Source organism: Chaetodon auriga, chromosome 12 (genome assembly GCF_051107435.1).
Source record: "Chaetodon auriga isolate fChaAug3 chromosome 12, fChaAug3.hap1, whole genome shotgun sequence".
Taxonomy (NCBI): domain Eukaryota; kingdom Metazoa; phylum Chordata; class Actinopteri; order Chaetodontiformes; family Chaetodontidae; genus Chaetodon; species Chaetodon auriga.
In genome coordinates, this window is record NC_135085.1 from 7,101,223 (window position 1) to 7,120,834 (window position 19,612).

At 43.9% G+C, this 19,612-nt stretch overlaps 1 protein-coding gene across 2 annotated transcripts in view; it reads right to left on the reverse strand.

The window, feature by feature from the left end:
* Positions 1–14,950, reverse strand: part of carmil3 (capping protein regulator and myosin 1 linker 3) — a 73,636-nt gene extending 58,686 nt beyond the window's left edge. For both annotated transcript variants that reach the window (XM_076744855.1, XM_076744854.1), the window contains exons 1-3: positions 14,721–14,950; positions 11,515–11,609; positions 1,157–1,207 (exon numbers count right to left, since the gene is read on the reverse strand). In XM_076744855.1, the coding sequence (XP_076600970.1) occupies positions 1,157–1,207; positions 11,515–11,609; positions 14,721–14,778 (204 nt within the window). In that variant the 5' untranslated portion in view covers positions 14,779–14,950. The remainder of the gene's footprint in view (positions 1–1,156; positions 1,208–11,514; positions 11,610–14,720) is intronic.
* Between the last annotated feature and the right edge of the window lie 4,662 nt (positions 14,951–19,612).

Here is a 19,612-nt window from a genome sequence, read left to right on the forward strand (position 1 = left end):
ACACTATGACTCACTACTGTGATTCATGTTTTAAGCAAACGGCAAAGTTAGCTGAACTTAAGTGAAAACAAAGTGGAACAGTAGTAAACTTCAGTCACAGGGCACAGACCAACTTGTGTCCTGACCAAGGCAAAATTCAGATACACCTATGGCAGCACTGTGCGACAGGCTAACGCGGCGCATGCCTCCAGAGACACCTTAAATGACACAGAGAAACTACTGCAGGGTCTGGAGAAGAAAATCATTTCCAAACTTTCAAACAAACTCTCTGGCAGCCACGCCATGACAGATCAACTGGAATCCAGATGACACTTTAAACAAAGAAAATGGACCAGATCTGCTCAATTATTTACAGCCCGTCTGATTGTTTTATCACACGTGTTGCTTGCCCTTGTGGACTCCATTATAGTGATGTTCCCCATGTCCCAGATCTCAGAAATCATTCTGGTGTGTACAATGCTATCATGAAAATTTAAAAAAAAATGGTGGCAAAAACTACAAAAATTTAACAAAGTTAAAAATAAAGCTGAATTATTCTTTAAGAGGTGGTTCATCATTTTGGAAAATATGCTTATTGGCTTTCTCGGTGAGAGATTGTTACCACTCCTGTGGCTGTATAGTAAATGTGACTCTACAACCAGCCAACAGTTAGCTTAGCTTAGCACAAAGACTGGAAGCAGGGAGAAACAGCCGACCAGGCTCTGTCTGCAGGCAACACAATGCACTTATCAGCGCCTCTAAAGCTCAATTAATGTGTTGTATCTTGTTTGTTCTGTACAACAACCAAAGTTTAAAAATAACTAAGCTAACAACTGCTGCCTGCAGCTTCATATTAAAACATGAGAGTGGCATTGATTGTCTCATCCAACTGTGAGCAAGAAAACAAACAAGCACATTTCCCAAAATGTCAAAACTGTTGCTTTAAGCCACTAACTTCATGCCACCTGCCACCTTACCATCTTCACTGTGAGCGTGTCATAACTCCTATCATTCTAAAACATCATCACCACAGTCATCATCGTTATCTCTCCTCTCCTGCTCTGAAAGTCTGCTACTTTTTTCCTTTTTTTTTTGTCACATCTCTTGCGAATTACCATGAGATCAAGGCAGGCAAGTGAAAGCCATAAAATTCCACTGAGAGTGGGGGAACATTTACCTTGGTGGGCACTTTGACAGCAAAGAGATACAGCCTCCATGTTGCCAGGACCTGAGGGGAGAACACATTCATTTTTCTGTCACAGAGCAGGAAATGCAAAATGCTAATCGCAGCAAAAAATAGCACAGCACAAACACCCCATAAAGAGAGAAATCATCTCTGCAGCTCATCCCAATGGCTCGTAAGTCATGCTAAGCACTCTAGACATTACCAAGCTAATGATGATAGCGCGTGTGAGTGTGTGTGTGTGAAAGAAATATTACGGCGAGACTGAGAGTCATATGACAGTGCGATTCATCGCGCTAAGTTGTGTTGATGGAGCTAAGTAGCACAAATTCAACAGATGCTTCATTGCGTCAGGGAGGAAACTGATGGAAAGATAGGAGCGGGAAAAAGAGGAAAAGTGGAGAAAGACGACAAATGAGATGAGAAGAGAAAGAAGGTGGGAAGAGTAAGCAGAGGGAGAGGTGCGCTATTGCCAAAAGAAAGGCATTACCATTTAAAAGTGTCTGGGGTAAAGTAAGAGAAGGGAAATTTGAATAAATTCACATCTGCCTATGTAATTAATCTCATTCATAATTCAAAAATCTGCAATTAGCATACCCCATGCATGCACTGTGCATCCCTTTCCCTGCCTAGCTCTTTCTCCAATTCTTGGCCACACTTTCACTCTGCTCTTTTTCAGCTGGCTCAAATTCCGCTCTTGTCTCGTCCATAATTCTCCCCCTCGCATCCCGTCATTCCTCTGATTTCTCGCTTCATCTCCATGGAAATCTGTTCATTTTCCCCATCTTCTTCCTTAATCCCTAATCCCTCCATCTCCCTGTGTGCCACAGTGTCCTGTCTGGTTCGCTCCCGCCTTAACACCTCACTCCATCCCCTCACCCCCTCCCTTCTCGCGACTCCCCTGTCTCCTTCCCGTTTCAGTTTTTCTATTCTTTTTCTGCTCTGTCGCTTTCAATTCCTCAAGGCCTCTCTGTGCTGAATGGCTAATGGCGCCCTGCTGAGTGGCGGTGAGAGGGAGAAAGAAAATGAAACATACAAAGAGAAAGAGAGAGAGAGAGGAAGAGGGAGAGATAGAGGAGGGGATAGAAGGACAGAGACACCAGATTTTCCTCCTGATAATGAAGTCTTCGGATACTACACCAACTCCCGGCAAAGCTGTCCTCACAGATCAGCCCTGCAACTTCACTATACAGACATCCATAACAGACTCCCACAGAGAAGAGACAGAGGACAGGGAGAAGTATGAAAACACGAGACTGAAAAGGAGCAGACAGAATGATACCCCCACTGAGAAAAAAAAAAAAAAAAAGCCTCGCACTAAGCTGGTGGAGGGGCCCTCGCACAAGATTGTTAGTCCAATCACCGCTCCTTGACAAGTTTGAAAACTCTGTTACATAAATGGAGAAAGGAGCGAGGGAAGTGTAATGGGACCTTGAGGCAGACAGAAAAAGAGAGGTGAGAGAGATACTTCTGGTGAGAAAATGAAAGACAGAAGCATCTTCTCCCTTCAGAAGCCTCGCGAGTTGACAGAAGGTCTCATCATGTAAACAGAGGCATCAATAATGCAGGCTCTCTGACGGCTGCCTATTTGATCCTGAACGAGGCCTGTTGTGTACCGTTTCTCCTGTCTTGATATATCATTTACAGCCAGCTGAAGTATCATTACGGGCAATCAATACTGGAGACAATTATTTTTTTGCCTACTTGGATAACTTGAAAAAATCTAAAGGATATATATTCAATGTACGACGTATAACAGAAACAGGGGTTCAGTCTGAGCGTGCCACTGCAGCAGTGACTTTAAATGTCCCTTCACGACCACCTCCCTGTACCCAGCGGTCCCTCATAACACCCAGGGCAGGATCTACGCTGTTCGCAGGCATTCTCATTTTTTACAGTGTGTCTACACAGTGCAGGTCAGTGTTATCCATCTCGTGCACATCTGACTTTCATTTTAATCGTGTGGTGGTTGAGCACTGTCCAAAACGCGAGTGGCCCACACTCAGCATGGTGATATATACTCAATTGAAAACAGCACAAAGACAATATATTTAATGTTTTAACTCAGCAATTGTTGTAATTGTCAACTTGTTTTGTAAACATATGCTTATTCTGGATTTGATGCCAGCAATGCATTTCAAAAGTCATGACCACTGACCTTTTTATATATAGTTATAACTTCAGTATTTTATAGCAAACACCATTTGTACATATTCACAGTCCTGAGCTGTAACTCCTAAAAAAGTACTACCCGGCCCATTTAACAGTCCTGCTCACACTCTGTAGATAAATGAACCATTTGAAGTTTGAGGTTAAGAACTGAGGTTTTTCTAAACTAACAAAAAAAGGTTTCTCTCTGAAGTATTAGGCTGTAAGTATAAATTATACTATTAATTGTCTCAAACAGCCTAAATTTAAGCCCAACTATCCACAACCAGGACTTTTTCTTCTCATGTGGTATTTGGCTACCTTCCCCACAGATCAACTGAAAATCCTAAAAGCTGCACAAAGATTCGTTTTCCTCCAAGGAAATCCTCACAGATGAGAAGGTTGACTTTTCTGACCAGGTCAGCCAAGGACACGGCAGGTGACAATCTCCAAAAGTGATGAGGAAGCGGCGAGAGAGAGACAGGGAGGTGAAGATGATGGGATGTGGGGTACAGAGGTGCCCTTGCTGTGACAGTACAGTGTCAGAAGCACCAGTTCAAAGAGCCTGCCAAGCCAGCCGGCCCCTGAAGCAGGCTGCAAGGGCAGGGTGGGAGTGTGTGTCACACAGAGAGAGTGCGTGTAGAGTACGTGCACGAATACAACAAATTTATCTCTTTCTGGATGCGCGCGTTTGCATGCGCACACAGCCAAGAGGGCAGAGGGCGGGGGCTTATATTAATCATAAGCTGTCAGGCTCTGGGTCTTGCACTTCAAACGAGATGGTGCAAATCAAAGTGTGTCTCTGGGTCGCGTGTGTGTGTTGCAGCGCTGCCTGTGAGGGAACAAGCCGAGGATCAGTGCCAGATTTGGTCGCCTGCGGTATTTCTGGCTCGGCCACAAGGGCATTTTAAACACACAGCCACACAGACACACACACACGCATACACACACGCGCACACACGCACACACGCACACACACACACACACAAACATCATACACACAGCGTAAAATCAGAAACATTCCGATACAGACATCTGCATAAGTCCGACATGCTAGAACAGCACACACTCTTCGTTTTGACTCGTATGCACATATAATGATGCACAATAGCTTGCTAAGCTGGCTTTGGACTACACTCGCCTGTCTCTCCCTGTCTGTCTGTCTCTCTCTCTCTCTCTCACACACACACACACACACACAAAAACCAGCTACCATTACTCAACTGAACGGGGTATCACAAAAACACAACCCTGCCATCAGTCAATCTGTCAGCTTAGGTGCATGTGTGTGTGTGTGAGTGAGTGACGGGGGTTTGAAAGCACAGATGCCCCAGGTCCGGCTTTATAAGTGGACTTTAGAGTGGTTGAGAGAGAGCGAGAGAGCGAGAGAGCGAGAGAGAGAGAGAGAGAGAGAGCCCCAAATGAGAGGAAAGAAATGCAAAGCTCAAAAACACATCTTGTTCCAGATTCTCTCATAAAAAGTCCAATGCGTCTAAATCAAAGAGATGGCAAAGAGAGCGCTTTGAAACCCAAAGGACCTCTTAAAATAAGAAAAAAGATGGGGAAAGGGAGACGGATAATGGGAAGGGGTTGCAAGGTTGTACTGTAGATGGGAGTACGATATGAGATGGAGTGTATAAAGAGGAGAAATAGAAGCTGAAGACAGGTCACGATTGGGTGAATGGGCTGAGAGGAAAAAAAGGGGAGAGGAAAAATAAAAAACGAGCAACTGCGAGAACGTGGGATGAGATGGATGCAAGCAGTGAGTGTAGCAGAGGCCAAAGGGATGGATGAAGAGAGGGAAAGAGAAGAAAGGTGGACACAGGAGCATTAGGACAATGAGAGCGAGGGAGCAGAGGAGAGGAAGAGAAGAAGAGAAATGCTTAGGATGGAAAGATAAAATAGAGGCAGAGATACTCTGAGCTGCCTCTCAGCACTGACAATGGACACACACACACACACACACTCACTCATATTTTCTCGCCTTCTCGTAAGGGAAGAGAGAAGGTCAGCAGTCACACTTTACAGCCTCTGCGCCATAGGCTACTAACATGTGTTATGATAATCAAAAGAAAGCACAGTCCTAATTACAGCACAGAGCGCTCGCCACGCACCGTCAGATGGTAAATCCCGGACACTAGCAGAGAAAATGACTCCACGCTGAGCAGCTCACAGCAAAAAGCCATGAAAGGAAGACCGTGGATGATGCAGTGGTAATGTTGGCTATTACGCAAGCGTATTACACAAACAAATTGAAGTGTTGTTGAGAGACTGGAAGAACAGAAGATTCTGCAGCTACCACGGGCCGTCTCTACTTCGGTGCTTTGTTTCACCAGTCAATGCACAGTCTGAGTCTCTCTGCAACCAAGTGGCATCCGAGCTGAAAGCAAGGCCCAGTTTCCCTATATTTACCACCACACAATCAAGTAGTTTACCTGTTTACCTGTGGAATGTTCCAGACGGGTGTTTTTGGAGCTGCAGAGTACAGAATTCCTGGGTTTGAATCTGGACTGAGACCTTGAGAGGTAAAAATATTCTCCCTTCCCGAATCTCATCTCCCTGGTTGTACAGTGTCGAAGTTAGCGATGCCAAGAAAGACAAGAACCTTTGGAAATCTTCCACGTTATTTGAAGAAGTTTTGTTGCTTGGCAGTGCGCCATCTTTCTCTAGTCACCTACAAATTCAAGATGTTCAGTCACATTCTCCAGGAGTTCTCAATAGGTATTCTTGGAGATGTAGCGAAGCAGTAATTGAATAACACAAAGACAGTGCCCGGAAAGTAGGTTCACTGAAAAGGTTAATTATAATACTACAATGCTCTGCAATGACCACAAATTGATTAAGATCGTATTGTAAGTACAGATGTGGAGGTTTCACTACATTGTGTTGTTTACTGTACTGATGGTAACAGCAATTTATTGTTATTATTACCATGATTATCGCAGTTTTCAGAGGCACAGCGTGCACGGCATGGTTCTCCAGTTCAATGTTAATTAATCACAAGAGAGCACCTTTCGATTGGTTAAACAGAGGCAGAGCAACTACAGTCGGGCCAATGAACCCTCTACCTCTAGCTATTTTGGCCATGACTTGCTATGCAACCACTGGCTGTTCAACCTTCTAAAGTGAAGCTAGTTTGTGACGCTGAGTCAAAATGCTTCGTGAGAGAGCGAGCATGCATTTTACATGACTGACATGGGAAATTGCCATAAAAAACATATGATTACATGCTACTGCTGACCAATAGATCATATTTTTATCACCATCGCCATATGAACATGAGCGATAAACATGTCGCAAAAGACTGTATGAATGTGGTCCAAAATGACCACCTGCCAAGAGCCAAATGCGGGTAGATTTTCCATTTGGCAAGCAAATCTCAGAAGGCTATCTGCTACGGCGGCAGGTACATGGTCATGTAATAAACTATGCTGAGAGTCTCTACCTACCGTGTTTTGGTATCAATTATGGGTGGGCTGCTTCCGTCCTCTGCTGGAGTTTGACACACATGCATACACAAGGAGAGGGACTTCATGGTGCATTCAGGCACATCTTGTAAATTCTGTACTCTACATTTCTTTGTACTGCGAAGCATGTCCCGGGACTTCATGATGTATTCAAGGGCATGTCATAAACTCAGAAATCTATAATCAAATGGCCATAGAGGTTGTTTAAAATTGGAAAGTTTCTACTTTTTTCCCCCTTTGTAGAAATACATGCAGCTACATCCGACATTACCGTCTTGTTTTTTCAAAAATGGCCAAATATGACACTCTTCTACAAAACACAAGATTCGAACCATGCGACTATCTATTTTTGTGCATTATGCCCATTTCAACATAAAGATGTCCTTTAAAATTCCAAAATACACAAATAATGTCCTAAACTGTGTTTTTGAATTAGTCACACATTTCAGCTTGACCTAATTTTCATTTCCAATCAATGAAAATGATGTTGTGTGCAGAGTTTCCAGTTGGTGGCACTCCACATGTCCTTGAAGATCACAATGTCCCAGACAAATGGGAGAAATTCTGGTCAAATATTATGAGATCGTGGAGCCTATTTTCCCATGTTATTGTGTGTACGTGACTAATGGAGCAAACAATTTTTGAAATTGGTCCAGTATTGAAGAAGAGTGCTGCAGCTGGCAGCCACGAAACAGGCTGCAATGTGATCCCTCTGGGTGTCTGTGCACCATCAATGTATGTCCGCTAAGTGTTTTTACCACTGACAGGCTAAGATTGTTAGAATAATAACATTATGGAAAAAATGTCCTTTGTTAAAGAGTAAGGTCCTTTTTGTTTAACCAGAAACAGATGAATTATTGCTCTCACCAAAGCCACTAGACTCTATCTATAGAAACGCTTGATTCAAACTCGACAGAAACAAAATAAAACTCAACAAAACCTTCTTGGTTCATCTTTGCACTGTTCCAACAATCACAGCTAACTGTGGTTTGGTCAAAAAAAAAAAAGTCTTAATTCACCGAATCAGGAGAGGAGCAAGCGAGAGGGCGGATACCAAAGAAGCAGTGGGGAGTAGAGCGGGAATACTTTCACACCTTTTCACTGGATATTATGACCAAGAGACATGAATATCTCAGACATTGAGCTGATTTTCTTACTGGACAATGAAAACTATGGTTTTGTGTCCGTCATGCATTCAATGCAGCCGTTGCCAGAATGCTGCTTTTTTTTCCCCACAACCAAATATTAATTTTCACTCAGATGTACGGATTTTTTTTTACAATTCGATTCTATATTCAAATTTAGAATATCCATTGACTGTCCTAATACCATGCATGGCTTTTAGTCCCAAACATGGGTGAACATCCAAAAATGCTGGATCCCACAAAATGTAACCAATAGTGTATCTTCATTAGACCACCTCTGCCTGATAAATGTCTTCCAAACTGTACGCCTCTGTCTGAAAAGCAGCTTAAAAGTCTGTAGTCTCCAAGCCAAAGTAACCATGATGACATCATCAAGGTCATATTTTCAAACTTTGGAGGAAATCATCGAGTGCCACTTTAAAATCAGCTGTCTAATATAAGAATTCTAACTACGCTGGCTTGATTTTAGCACCACTGACTGACCTCAGGTTCTGGACAAGTCAGTTAAGCAAAAGTCAGTGATGTGGTTTACGCTGGACGGAGCACTGAGGAACAGACGCAATTCAACAATTCCAAAGAGCGATAAAATTCAATAATTAAAAAGACGCAGAGTGAGAAGATCGAGAAGGCTAATTCATGCAGATGAGATTACAAAACATCAAGGAGTAAAAGAAACATAGAAGCTTAGCAACTATAAAAGGCAGAAAGGAAAAAATAAAACCAAAAGTGACAAATTACATGAAGAAAAATTTGAGAAATTTCAGAGAGAGATACTGATGATGGTGATTAACTACAAACATGAGGCAGATCTTGAGATCAATGAGCTTTCCGATATTTTCATTTACTTGTACTTGCTCAGATAGCCAAGCATTTACATTTGGAAATGGTACTAACTGCTACAAATTTAAAGTCAAATCGAGTTTATTTACAGTATTTAACACATAAACACAAGTTTACCTCAGGAGGCTTTACAGTCTGTCAATTCCTTAAACCCTCACCTGAGACCAGGAAGAACTAAAAAGTAAGAAAGTATAATAATAAATAAATAAGGAAGTTCTTGCATAAATGATTTCTTTGCAGAATAAAGCATCTTTAAAAGTGTTTTCTGACAATAAATCATTATCATATTTTGCTTCCACCAGTTTTCTAAAGAACAGTCCTGCTGTAAACATCCCACTGAGCACGCAACCACAACCGAATCTTGAAATGCTGCACCACCAGCTAGAGCTCAAACCTCAGTCCTACTAGAGTCTCGTGAGCGGGACATCCACACAACCGCAGAGCCTAAGTGGAAATAACCGTGTGAAGCACCCGAGTGTGCTCAGGACTGTCAAACAGTGGCAATCTCAGCCAGTAATAGGCCCATTATTAGATCGGAGTGAGGGAACCGCAGAGTCAACAGAGGATAACACAGAGCGACTGATCAGGATAAATAAGTGGCGGAAGAACCAAATCGGCAACTGGGGCATCACAGCACATCAGAGACTCCTTCCCCCTCTTTCCCCTCACTCCTTCCTCCATTCCTTTTCCTCTTGTGGGGTGCCCTCCCCTCCTCTACGATCACACCCACCCACTCCTCCCCCACTGTCTCTCTCCTCCTCTCTGCCTTTGAAGATGCTTTGTTTTCCGAGTTGCCTCTAATCCTCAAATAGGGTGATCTAATAATGGCTGTAAGGGTGTGTATGCAGGCAAGTTGTGATGCACTGAACCATGTGTGTCTGCATAGATGCCTCCTGCACATGTCAGACTGTACGCATGAGTGTGTGTGTGCATGCAGGCCCCGTGATGGAAACATGAATGTTGATGCTCCCCAACGCATTGCCCTGGGTGCCGTTTGGATGTCATGCCGAGCCCTCCGTGTGTCTGTCTGAGTTGGGGGGGGGGGGTCAACCCTGGGTGTGTGGGTGTGTGTGTGTTTGTGTAGCAGCATGATGCCTGGTACAGTCAACACTCACAGACAGCTGGATACCAGCAGTCTCTGGAGGGAAAAGGGGGCTAAAAGAAAATGCAAGATGTAGAACAAAGACTTTGACACAGTCAATATAAACTTCATGGATAACACAATACAAACTTCTGCTTTCCACAAACTAAAAGAATCTAGATGAAAGCAGTGATCCTGTCCAGATTTCACCTGCTGAATCTACTTCAGCCACGAAGGAGGGATCCACATGAAAGACAGGATGAAGGTAAAAGTAGGCCTCGCCTAAGCCTCCAGGCTCGGAAAAATGATTTTCAAGACTAAGTCTCATCTGCGTATTAGACAGCAATCCTCAAATATTCCACTTTCTCCAACTACCATGTATGACATTTTCAAGCATGAGTGAATATTTTGTGCTCAATACCCAGCGAGACTGAAACAGTCTATTTACAAACTCCCTCATCTGTTCACCCTTCATACATCCAAACAAATTTAGCCATTAGAGTGAAAAGATTGCCTTTTAGAGGGGGAGACCTTGACAACGAGCTAGAATGAATGCTTATATCCATCTCCCCCCAAGTCTGCCATCCCTTGAAAGAATTTGGAGCAGTGGCAGCGGCAGCAGCAGCAGCAGCAGCAGCCAAGGCCCATTTGGATAGTAAAAAAACTCTCATAAGGCAGAGACCTAATTGAATTGCTTCTGATGGAAAGAGGAGCTCAATACCCTTTTACAGGTTTGAGTAAAGATGGAGGGAAGGGCATAAAGGGGAGAGACGGAGAGAAAGTGAGAGGCGACTGGCGTGGTGATGGTGGAGGGGAGGAGGGGGGGTGATGATGGGGAGGAGAATAATTGAGATGGACAGATAAGGAGGGAGGGAGGGAGGAAACAAAGAAAGGAGATGGCAAAAATAGAGAGGGGGTGCGGTTATGATGGAGATAGATGGAGGCGGGGGCGGAGGGGGAGATTGGAAAGAAATAAAAGAGATGGAAAACTGAGAGAAGTACTGATTAATAGTTTGATTCGCTTATCAGCTTGTCTTTTTTGTCGCCTTCAGGGGAGCAAATGAGCTCGCCCTCGCACATCTCGACTGCGTGTGAGTAACTGATCAGTCAGTAATGTGGCCGACTAGTTGACAATTTCTCATAACAGAGGTGGCCTTGGCTCACACTGGTTCTTTGAACACATCACAGGCTGCCCACACACCCTCTGGTATACAGTCACACAGGCTTCTTCATCAGGAAAAAAAAAAAAAAAAAAAAAACAATAAATGATGCCCCTGTTCGTACACCACGTCAGCCTTACACACACATACACACACAGCGAACTCTTGCCTGTGGCATTAAGGCCATCCTGCCACATCTAATAAACTCTGAGGATGGACTCAGTAGGCCATGGCATGGTGTCCACTTTGCTCTGCTTAGGCAGCATCTGTCTTAAGCCTGATTTTCAACGCGTCTGTTGTGTGTCTCAGGATGCGTAATCTGTGCCTTCTTATGGCTCTTTCAATTTGCTGCAATTAACTTCCATTGATTTCCATTTTGTCTGAAAGGAGCCGGTGCCCTTCTGTTCCATATTCAACGGCTCACGCTTTCGCTTGAATATCTCTTTCAGGTGACCTGGTGTGACAGCCGACGGAGGTGGCGGCTGGGTGTGAGGGTGTGAGTGTCTCTCACCAGAATCCTGTCCTCTGTTTTGCCGCTCCTGGCGTCCTGCTTGATGGCTCGCACAAACTTAATGGCCTGCTTGTCCAGCACCTTCCTGATGCTCTCTGGAGAGAGGAGCAGAGAAAAGAAGGGTAAATTGGGAGAGCTAATTAAATAATGTAAACACATAACAGAATGAAAAGCACTATCCTGAGATGCACTTAGAAACACTGTAAAAAGCTTTTATGGGGGAAATCTATAAATTCTAATGTACAGCTGGGTGATAAATTTAAAAGGGAAAAACCTGAATAAATGACTGGAATGAGCAGATTTCGTCCCCCACTACCAATTCTGATACTCTTAACTCTCAGATCTGATTGGTTCATTCCGCTCAGCGTAAGGTAACATGAGGATACTTACTATATTTACTACTACATATCACTTTTTAACTACAACAGAAGCCTGGAGGTCACTTTTCATGAAGTGACATGAGCTCGCTACAACAAATGAACAGAGCAGGACGGAAAACAATGGAGCTCCTGCTGTGATGATACAGTTTAAGTAAATGAATATATGTGCGACAATATTGTGCCCAAGGGGTTGCTGTGTTGCTAAAAATTCCGTCGACAGTCTAGTGCAACTGTGTGTGAGTGGATTCATTGAATTTTGTAATGGCGGCAACTAAAAAGTAGATATTAACGCAGATCGGGCCAATACCCAATACATGGTCTAGTAGAGTTCCAAACACTTAACAGGGAATGCCACCAATTTACACACCAAAGTCTACTACGGCATGTATGAATACAGTTGTATGAGCCTTTTGTGAAATGCCTCAAGTGATGTCACTTGAGTCAGCATTGGTTTGGGAATGAAGACTACAAGTTGAAAAACGAAATGAAATGTGGGGATGTGGAGTCGGAGAGAAGAGAGCTCACCACACCTCTGCAGCCCGCTGCTCATCTCCGCTTGAAGCTACCGACTTGAAACTGTATTTGCTGCTACTAGCACATTTCACAATAACACACATTACACATCACACAATATCCCCCAAGGAACAGTCAGTGGTTGAGTTGCACCATGGGTAACATAGGCACCAGATTGTGAGAAGGAAGAAGAATGCAGTAAAAAAAGATGCTATCTCTGGTTCTGCTGCATTGATTTTTATCCCTTTTTCCCCACAAAGTCCCATTATTACTGTGTTAACCAGTGAAATACTCTTAAACAAGCTATGCCAATGAGCAGTGTTTTATGGCCACTGAGACACTTTGAGTTGGGTTTCCTGTTCATTCGTCACCCACCTGTACTTTGTGCTACTACAGTGATTTTTGACAGTAAAGTAAGATGGACATCAGAGTATTTGGGCACCAGCAGGTGACACTTTCTGGACGTGTCCACATGGAAATGAGTCACTGACTCTGTTATCTGAGAGTTCGTTTGAAATCTCCCATCCAAATGAGTTCTACAGTACCTGAATATTGCTGTGTGTCAGAAAATGTGCCCATCTCCCAGTTAAATCACCATGCTGATGCTGATGATGCTGTCATTGTGTTTTCCATCTTAGGGAGAGACTGGTGGATTATTCCTTTAAAGACAGCCGCACAGGGGTGAACAGTCACCGAGAAGAGTAGACAGCTACAAAGACACAAACATGAGGACAGGCAGGCAGACACACACGCAGACACACACACACACACACACACACACACACATCCTCTATCTGAAGAGGACTCATAACTGGGCTATTTTTAGCCTCAGAGAAAGAAAGAAAGAAGCAGCCTGGCTCATCTCAATGGAACCGACCACAAGACCCAGAGCTGCAATCTTCAGGGGCCTCTACACCACCACACACGACCCTGCCGAAGCTCACTGAACCGCACAGGAGGCCTCCTCCATTTACATCTCCTCCACAACAACCAATGCATCCCGCTCCTCGCAAACACAATGCCAACCTATATCCTCAGACTGCAAATGCGCACATATGCCTGCAAGCTGTGCGATATTCACATTTCAAGCGGGGGCCACCCATGCTAAATATGAGCCCACCAGATGGAGATACAGCACGTCATGCTGTCTCACAATCTCCCAACTCTCTCACTGCCGCACACTCATAATTCTCACTTTCCACATCCTGCAACAACCATGAAGTTGGCTCTCACACTTGAGTGAGCAGCAGCAGATGCGGAGAGGACGAGGTGGCGATGGGGTGGGGGTGGGGGAACCACACCGGCAGATCGAAGGAAGGATCAGCCGTAGACAAACAGAGAGTTATTGACATTAAGCTGGGTAAGGCCCAATCGCTTAAACCTTTTAACACACTCTGTGGCCCCCAAGAGGCCTGCCGGTGACCTCGGCATCTGTTCCCAGAGGACAAGCGACAAGAGGAGGAGGATGAACAACCAGGATGGGTCAGTCTCCCCTTTTCCCCTTCAATTCCCTCTCATATCCCCACTGCCTTTTTGACACTTTGATGGATCTTCTCACTAAGCTCCCCCCCATCATGAAGCCCCCTCCACCCCATCTTGTTTTCAACTGGCAGGTGTGTGGCCTAATGCCGCCTGGCTCTGATCACCAGGCCAGACAGACGGGGCTTGACCAGGTTGAGCTGGTACACAGCGGGATTTAACTCGCCGCGTCAGGATAATTAGCAGCCACAGAGACACCTTCTTTAACACCTGATCATCCAAACATGTTGGTGTGTGTGTGTAATGTACTGACCAATCTGCCCAGCAGAGAGGCTCAGCCTGCGTGCAGCTGAGCCCATGCTGCCTGCAGCACGCGAAGCGCTCCCAGTCGCACAATAACTCCCACGCGCGCACACGCAAAGAAAAGAAAGATGAAAACTCCTAATGAACGCACGTCAAAGCCGCAACGCGCACGCGGCCATATCAACACTTAAAAACAACTCTGACTGCGCTACAGGACTCCTGTGCGCGATAAATGTCACGGTGCATCTTTAAACTAGATCAATACGAAACTGAGCGCGGCCGCTCCGTGATCGACGGGATCACAAGCTTCAACAGCCATTAACTCCGCTTTTGCCTTGGGAGACATTTCCTGCGCTTGCCTGCGGAGATAACTCCTTTCAACTGAAATGCGCTGGGAGAGCGGAGATTTAAAGCGCAGCTGAGTGAAGACAAACTAATCCCCGACGCGTCCTAAAACAGCTCCTACTTCTCCGCTCCGCTTCTCTTAGAGATTAAAACATACTTCCACCAAAAACTCATGTTCGAGCTCACCTGTGATTTCTCTGCTGACGTTGGCGAAGCCCGCCGCTGTGGTCTCCTTTGAGGCCATGGTGCGCTCCTCCCGCCGGTCCGGCACCTTCTCCTTCCACTCCTCGCCTTCCTCCGCTCTCTAATGTCCCCGCTGCGCACTACTTCTTCGCCCTGTTCCCGCCTGCAGGTGCACCGAGCGCAGCAACAGTCCGTGCGGCGCGATGTGGAGCGATGCCGCGGTGCGCACTGGCAAAAACCCGAGGAGCGCCTCCGACTTCAGCACACCAGCACATGAGAGAGGGAGAGAGAGAGAGAGAGAGAGAGAGAGAGAGAGAGAGAGAGAGAGAGAGAGAGAGAGAGAAGGGGGGGGTATGAGGGGGGGTGAGAGGTGGAAGGGTGCGCCATTGTTGGGTCCCTTCAGACAGGATCATACAGTATACAATAGTGAATGTAAAGGGATGAGGGGTCCAAATATTGCTGTCAGTCACTTGGCTAAGCATGGATACAAAATGTGATATGTGGTCAGTGTTTGAATTAGCGCAAATTACTTCTTTAAGACCCCAGGTTCACTAAAGGGAAGCTGAGATTAATAAACAAACATAACACACCCTGACCACCACTGGCAGCAATGAAACTCAGAAAGGTCCAGTTTGTAAATCCACCACAAAAAAATCTCAACACGACAATAATCAGTCCACAAATAATGGGATTCAGCTGCAAGAACTATTACCCCGGAAGATGTTTTATAATCCCTGATTAACAAGATCCAAATCTAACACTGACAACGTTTACTTGACTAATTTTAAGAGTTGTTAAATTGATGTTTTTATGGAGCCCTCAAATATTAAATGTTTAGTTTAGCTGTAGTTTACACATCTGTCTGTCCAGACACATATAAAGTCATGATTACTTTGAAGGAATTTAATTAAAAGTATTAAATGTATTTTTTTGGTGAAAAGGCAGTTCTCACTATTCTCACATGTTTGGTTTGAGTGAATCACTTCGAGTGAAAAACATTCTGTCTTCACTCAGAGACGGTTTTTCCACAGGAGCACAGAGGACTGATAGACAGCTTCATCACATGGTGCATCAACAATCACCTGAAGCTCAATACCAGCAGAACGTTGCAGAGCTTGTGTTGGACTACAATGCTTCAAATATGGATGTTGCTGCAAAGGAACTACACACTGTAAAACACAGATGCTTCACACACACCTTCAACCTGCAGCACAAAAGGTCAATACCATCAGCACAGTTTCAGGGTGGACACCCAAGATTACAGTCACCAATATCACCAATATGGTCACAATCTCTTGTTTCAATTCTTGACCTTTGACCCTCTAGATATAAAATGAAATTAATTCATCATTTTATCCTATGAGACATTTGTGCGAAATTTGGCCACAATCAGCATATGAATTCATGAGTTATGGATAAAAATGTCCAAATTCTAATCAGTTCATCCTTGAGTCCAACTAGACATTTGTGGAAAATTAAAAAAAAAAAAAAAAGAGAATAAAAATCCCTCAAGGCCTGAGGTATCACATTCATGAGAATGGGACAAAACAAAGCACAACCTGAAAACATAATGCTTCCAGCCACAGCTGCATGGAGGCATAAATTAGTCCAATTAGTTTTGGAATATTTTACTGTTTAAATCACCAAAACTTGCTAATTTTTCTTATTTTTATTTTAAAGTGTCTTGTTCAAAAGTTCTCAAAAAGCTGTTTTCCTTTCATAATAGCAATTTTTCCCATTGCAATTATTCAGTTGTCACCTATGCCCGCCCCCTCACATTTCAGCCAATCCCTTAACAAACTCTCTAACCTTGATTAAACTGTAGCCAGGTAGCTCTCGCGAGAGCAACAAGGGCGAAGTCTAAACAACAAGCTGCTGTAATTAAATACAATCCACAGATGCAATACAATAATCAAGTTCTCGTTTTATCTAGCTTAATGAAGCCACACGTGCCACTTCGCTGACTTATGATAGCCAGCTAACTAGCTGTCGGCTAGGATTCAGCGTTATTACTCAGCATTTAAGTGAGGAGCCAGTGTGAGCTGCGGAAGCTAGCTGGTTAATTTAGAGTTACCTCGGCGGTGCTGCAGTCCTAAAAATGTTCTCAAATCAAGACACACTACTCTATGAAGCGCAAAAACTCACAGAGGGTACCTAAAATCACCCCTTGTTCACTCATCATTACTTTCTAATTGGGAATTATTACTGACGTCCTGTCTTTGATAGTCGCTAAACACAACTGAAGCAGCTTACTGCAGGGAGGCTGAGGGCAGTTGTGATTGGCTGAAAGGTGAGGGGGGCGGTCGTTATCGACAACTACGCTGTCATGATATTATGCAATAAAAACAGACTGTCAAAAAAGCATTTTGAAATAAAAGTGAACGTCAATGACACTAAAATGAAAATGGGAGTGATGAAATAACATGTCATAATAAGACTAGGTTACATTTGATTAAATTACTTCATAAATTATTCTTCTCATACTGCCTGTATATTAGTTCATGTGTTCACATGATTAGGCTATTTATTTCGTCATGTATTACTTACCTAGGTAATACTGAACACTCAAGGGCGTCATATTGGTTTGTGTGTGTGTGTGTGTGTGTGTGTGTGTGTGTGTGTGTGTGTGTGTTTCTCTTACCCTGGAGATCCTCATTGAGGTTGAAAAGAAGTCCCTGCCAAAATAGATGGCATTTACATCGAGGGAAAAAAAAGGCATGAACAGATAACACTTCATATGCAACAAAATCAGAAATAAAAATGAATGTGATGACAAATAAAACCAATATAATCATACAAAAAACAACCTAAATCTAAAAACCAAATGGAACTCAATCAGGTTAGCACAACAAGGTTCTAAAACACCCCCCCCCCCAAAAAAAAAAACAGCAGCCACAGGAGCTATTTCCTGAAAAGCACCACATTTTGCAAAATTTTCGATTCAACTGACTGCAGAAGGTTCCAGGCAGAGGGAGCAGCATTCATATAAAGCTCTTTTCTGTAATGGAGCTGTAAGTCTGATCACCAAATGGAGGTCACACTACCTGGCGTTCTCATATCCCTCTGGACTACTGATGACAATCTGGCCATGATGGCCCAAAATTCCTCTGCCAGATGAATAGAAAGGTACACACGTACTGTCTGGATGAGAAGAATCCAAAAATAAAATGTTCAAAATAATCTAAACAATCCAGGATACGATTTGTAAGGCTTTCATGTGTTGGCATTCACCTGGATCCTCGTACTCCTGTGACAGAAAATAAGTAATTATTTATCTGAAATGTGTTTAAACTATAGCTCTTCACAGAAAAGTAATGGCTTTGTTATGTCAGAGCAGAAAGTTGATTTGATGCTGTTGATAAATGTGTTTTCATGGCAATATTTCTGTAATGATGTGAGGACACCGCAGGAATAGAGCCATATATCAAATAGTTTAATTCAGTGCCTTTCTCATTGGAGCTGTGAGATCACCACTCATGGCTGTGATAGGATTTGGGATGGAGAGCTGGGAGGCCAGGTTGAAGCTCAAGCTCTAAGTAACAATGATATATGATTTACCCACTCATCTGAATGGCTGCCACTTGTCAATGTCATCGCTTATGCAACGCAGTTCAGCTGTTTTTCATGGATGCAGCCAAAATTAGACCAGAATTTTTAACCCTTTTATTCCCACATATCACTTTCTAATATGACAAATGTGCTCATAAAGACACAAATGAATGGGCTGTGGAGGCTGCAGCTGTGTCTGGTGTCATTTCCAAAAAATTGGCCCTCACAGGAACACAACAGAAGTGCAGCGTCTGCTACATTATATGCATACGTGCCTCTGTGCGTGTGCATGTGTGTGAGAGACCTTTGTGTCTGCATCTTACTGATACTTCACTCTGATGAAAAGAAGACCCAGTGGGGGGCATCCTGCCAGCGAGAGAGGGGGTGGGGACGTTGTAGGAGAAAGGCGGAGGGCCAAGACAGCTAGAATAAGAGGTTTATAGTCTGGGGCACTGTAGCTGCCTCCAGGTTTCATGGGGTTAAAAACTTCGGCACTGTTCAAAGGTGCACTTGAAAAGACGTTTCATTACTTATTCATCAATGCAGCATCTCATAGACAGGAGTCGAGATGCTCAATATGCCCTCAATTACTTGCCTGTGTAGGTACTGTATGTGCATGAATCTGCTTACATAAAACAATGCTGGAATAAAAGGTTTTTGCAAAGGCACTGCAATCCGGGCAGCAATGTGTTTGAAGGAGACAAAGCGAATGTGCAAAAAAAGGAAACACTAATTTGTTGAAAATCTGTTCTCTGCTCCTACTTCTGCAGACATTTGGAAGTCATTTGGCTGGCAATAACACAAGACAACACAACATGTGTGCATAGAAGAAGTGAGACAATCCACATATCACACAAACACTTGAGGCAGTGAGGGAGGGAGAGCGAGAGGAGAGGGAGTAACAGATAATACACTGCCAGACACATGCAGTGTGTAACAGCCAGCGGATGTAAAAGTGTTAACACCTGCCATCTCACTGTTTTTCCTGATGTCAGTAATAACTCAAGATGATGCTTCAAAGCAGGCTTTAGATCAGTTCCCTATATTCACCACAGGCTGGGATCTCCTCAGTGTGTAGAACGTGCGAGAGCAACACACACCGTTCAGGCTGTGCGGCAGAGCTGGGATACACTGCCCTCATCTGGTGGGACGCAGTAAACATCAAACCACGGACAGACGTTTATATTTCCTTTAAGCAGAAGGATTAAATGCAAAGTAGCATGGGTCAGTCTGGATTTCTGTAGTATAACCAGCAAAATGTACCTCAAGAATCAAAAGAAAACGCATGTATTCTGCAGGAAAAACTGTCCAGGTAATTTTGATTTTCATGTATATCATTTTCACAT